Source organism: Bison bison, unplaced genomic scaffold (genome assembly GCF_000754665.1).
Source record: "Bison bison bison isolate TAMUID 2011002044 unplaced genomic scaffold, Bison_UMD1.0 scf7180017859486, whole genome shotgun sequence".
NCBI classification, from domain to species: domain Eukaryota; kingdom Metazoa; phylum Chordata; class Mammalia; order Artiodactyla; family Bovidae; genus Bison; species Bison bison.
This window is the reverse complement of record NW_011490058.1, coordinates 5,021-7,342: the sequence shown is the minus strand read 5'-3', so window position 1 is coordinate 7,342 and position 2,322 is coordinate 5,021. Positions and strand designations below refer to the sequence as shown.

Here is a 2,322-nt window from a genome sequence, read left to right as displayed (position 1 = left end):
GTATAAAGGTCTTAGATAAAAATGAATCTATTTAAATTTACTCCTTATTTTTCTTTATATAGAAAAAGTTATATAACATTATTTCTTGATACCTAAATGTGAACTGTGTTTAATTTAACTGACAACTAAAGTGAGTTGTGTTCAGTAAACATAACTGAGAATAATAATTTGATTATTTATCTACCAGGAGCAGTATGTAAGAGACCTATTTATGATGCTTCCTCTCAATGCCTCAGAAGCTGCAGTCTCCACATTCCTGTTGATTGGGATCCCAGGGCTTGAGGGTGTGCACATTTGGATCTCCATCCCTATCTGCTTCATGTACCTCATGGCTATCCTGGGAAACCACCATTCTATTTGTCATCAGGACAGAGCCTTCTCTGCATGAGCCCATGTACCATTTCCTCTCCATGCTGGCATTATCGGACCTGGGCCTGTCTTTCTCTTCTCTTCCCACCATGCTTAGGATGTTTTTGTTCAATGCCATGGGGATTTCTGTTGATGCCTGCATTGCTCAGGAATTTTTCATCCATGGATTCACAGACATGGAGTCCTCGGTACTCCTGATCATGTCTTTTGATCGCTTTGTAGCAATTTGCAACCCCCTGAGATACCGCTCCATCCTTACTAGCTCCAGAGTTTTGCACATTGGGTTAGCATTTGCTTTTAAAAGCATTCTCCTAGTTCTTCCCCTCCCTTTCACTTTAAAGAGACTCAGATACTGTAATAAACGCCTGTTATCCCACTCCTACTGCCTCCACCAGGACGTCATGAAGCTGGCGTGCTCTGACAATAGAGTTAACTTCTACTACGGTCTGTTTGTTGCACTCTGTATGATGTCAGACAGTATGTTAATTGTTGTCTCCTATGTGTTTATTCTGAAGACTGTATTGGGTATTGCATCTCACAGGGAATGGCTTAAAGCTCTTAACACCTGTGTGTCCCACATCTGTGCTGTGCTCATCTTCTATGTGCCCATCATCACCTTGGCTCTCATGCATCGCTTTCCCAAGCATACACCCCCTGTGGCTATGATTCTGATGGCTGATGCATTCTTGCTGGTACCACCCTTGATGAATCCCATCTTGTATTGTGTAAAAACTCAGCAGATTAGAGTAAAGGTTCTGGAAAAATTGGAAAAACTGAGTCTGAAGTCTAAATGATGAGGCAAAGGTGGAAGTTCCATTTTCTCTACATCAAATTGTCTCAGGAGTAGGACAATGTTTCTTTCAAATAGGAGCTGCTTCCATTTACTTTAGAGTCCTTAATTAGTTAATTAATTAAGTAATCAATTAATATCTATCATGGATGTCACACACCACAGCTTTCTGATATTAAGGAAGAAGAGGCTTACAATTTATAAAGTAGGTAGTGATCCTGTTGTTGTTGTTGGGGGAGACTGAGGCCATCTATCCTCAGGTAAAAGAGTAAAGAAGACATCTAACCTCAGAGAAGCTTGTAAGCAGGAGTTCAACTATAAATGGGAGAATTCTGCAAGGTTCTGGACCATTTAGCATCTTTATATTTGCCTCTCGGCATTTGATTCCTCCTTGTGATTTACATTAAATCCTTTCCAATGTGATTAGGTTTGTCTAGTCTTCTTCCTTGCTAACCAAAGGGTGGTGCACTGATATGCCTCAGCAGCATCTGGGAAATAATAAGAATCATAGGATCTCATCCTTCTTCAAGCCTACTAAGTCAGAATCTGTCTTTTAACAAGATTCTAGGTGGTTGGTGTGTACATTAATGACTGAAAAATACAAAATACTTTCCTGGGATAATGTGAAAAGGAAACCTAGAGAGTGTGTCTTTTGCCAAAGCCAATTTGGAGGGAAAGTGTAGGAGGAAATCCTTGGGGCACAAAAGATGGAGACCTATATACATCATCAACATTCATACGTCTCTCTCATTGATGCCTTGTGAATTTACACAAGGAAAGAGTTATGAATGATTCAAATTTAAAAGTCTCTTCAAGATGACATACTTCATCCATTGTATATGCTTGGCAGGTGTATCTCAATTTGAACTAAAAGAATAGTCTAAATGGAAGGGTGTGGGTAAAATGGCTAGCATAAGAAGTGTAATAAACATTAGAGAACAAATTATGGTTCCAGAAGTTATTAATATCTCTATCCCCATATGTGCTGTTGAGAGGACAAAGAACATTTAAGTTCTTCCTGAAACTTATCATTCAGGTTGGTGTGGAATGATTTTCAGAGAGAGAACAGTGCTATGAACAGTAATAGTGAGCCCTGAAAACCAAAGATGTTACAGGATTGATGTGGGTGTGGCCAGTGCTGAGGAGAGAGTGAGAGCCAGGGG

The 2,322-nt window shown here is 39.8% G+C and overlaps 1 protein-coding gene across 1 annotated transcript; it reads left to right on the top strand.

The window, feature by feature from the left end:
• Positions 1-214: 214 nt before the first annotated feature.
• On the top strand, positions 215-1,163 carry LOC104981920 (olfactory receptor 51A7-like). The gene is given in 2 exon segments (XM_010831185.1): positions 215-345; positions 347-1,163. Coding segments are annotated over 2 exon segments (948 nt in total).
• The last annotated feature ends 1,159 nt before the right edge of the window (positions 1,164-2,322 follow it).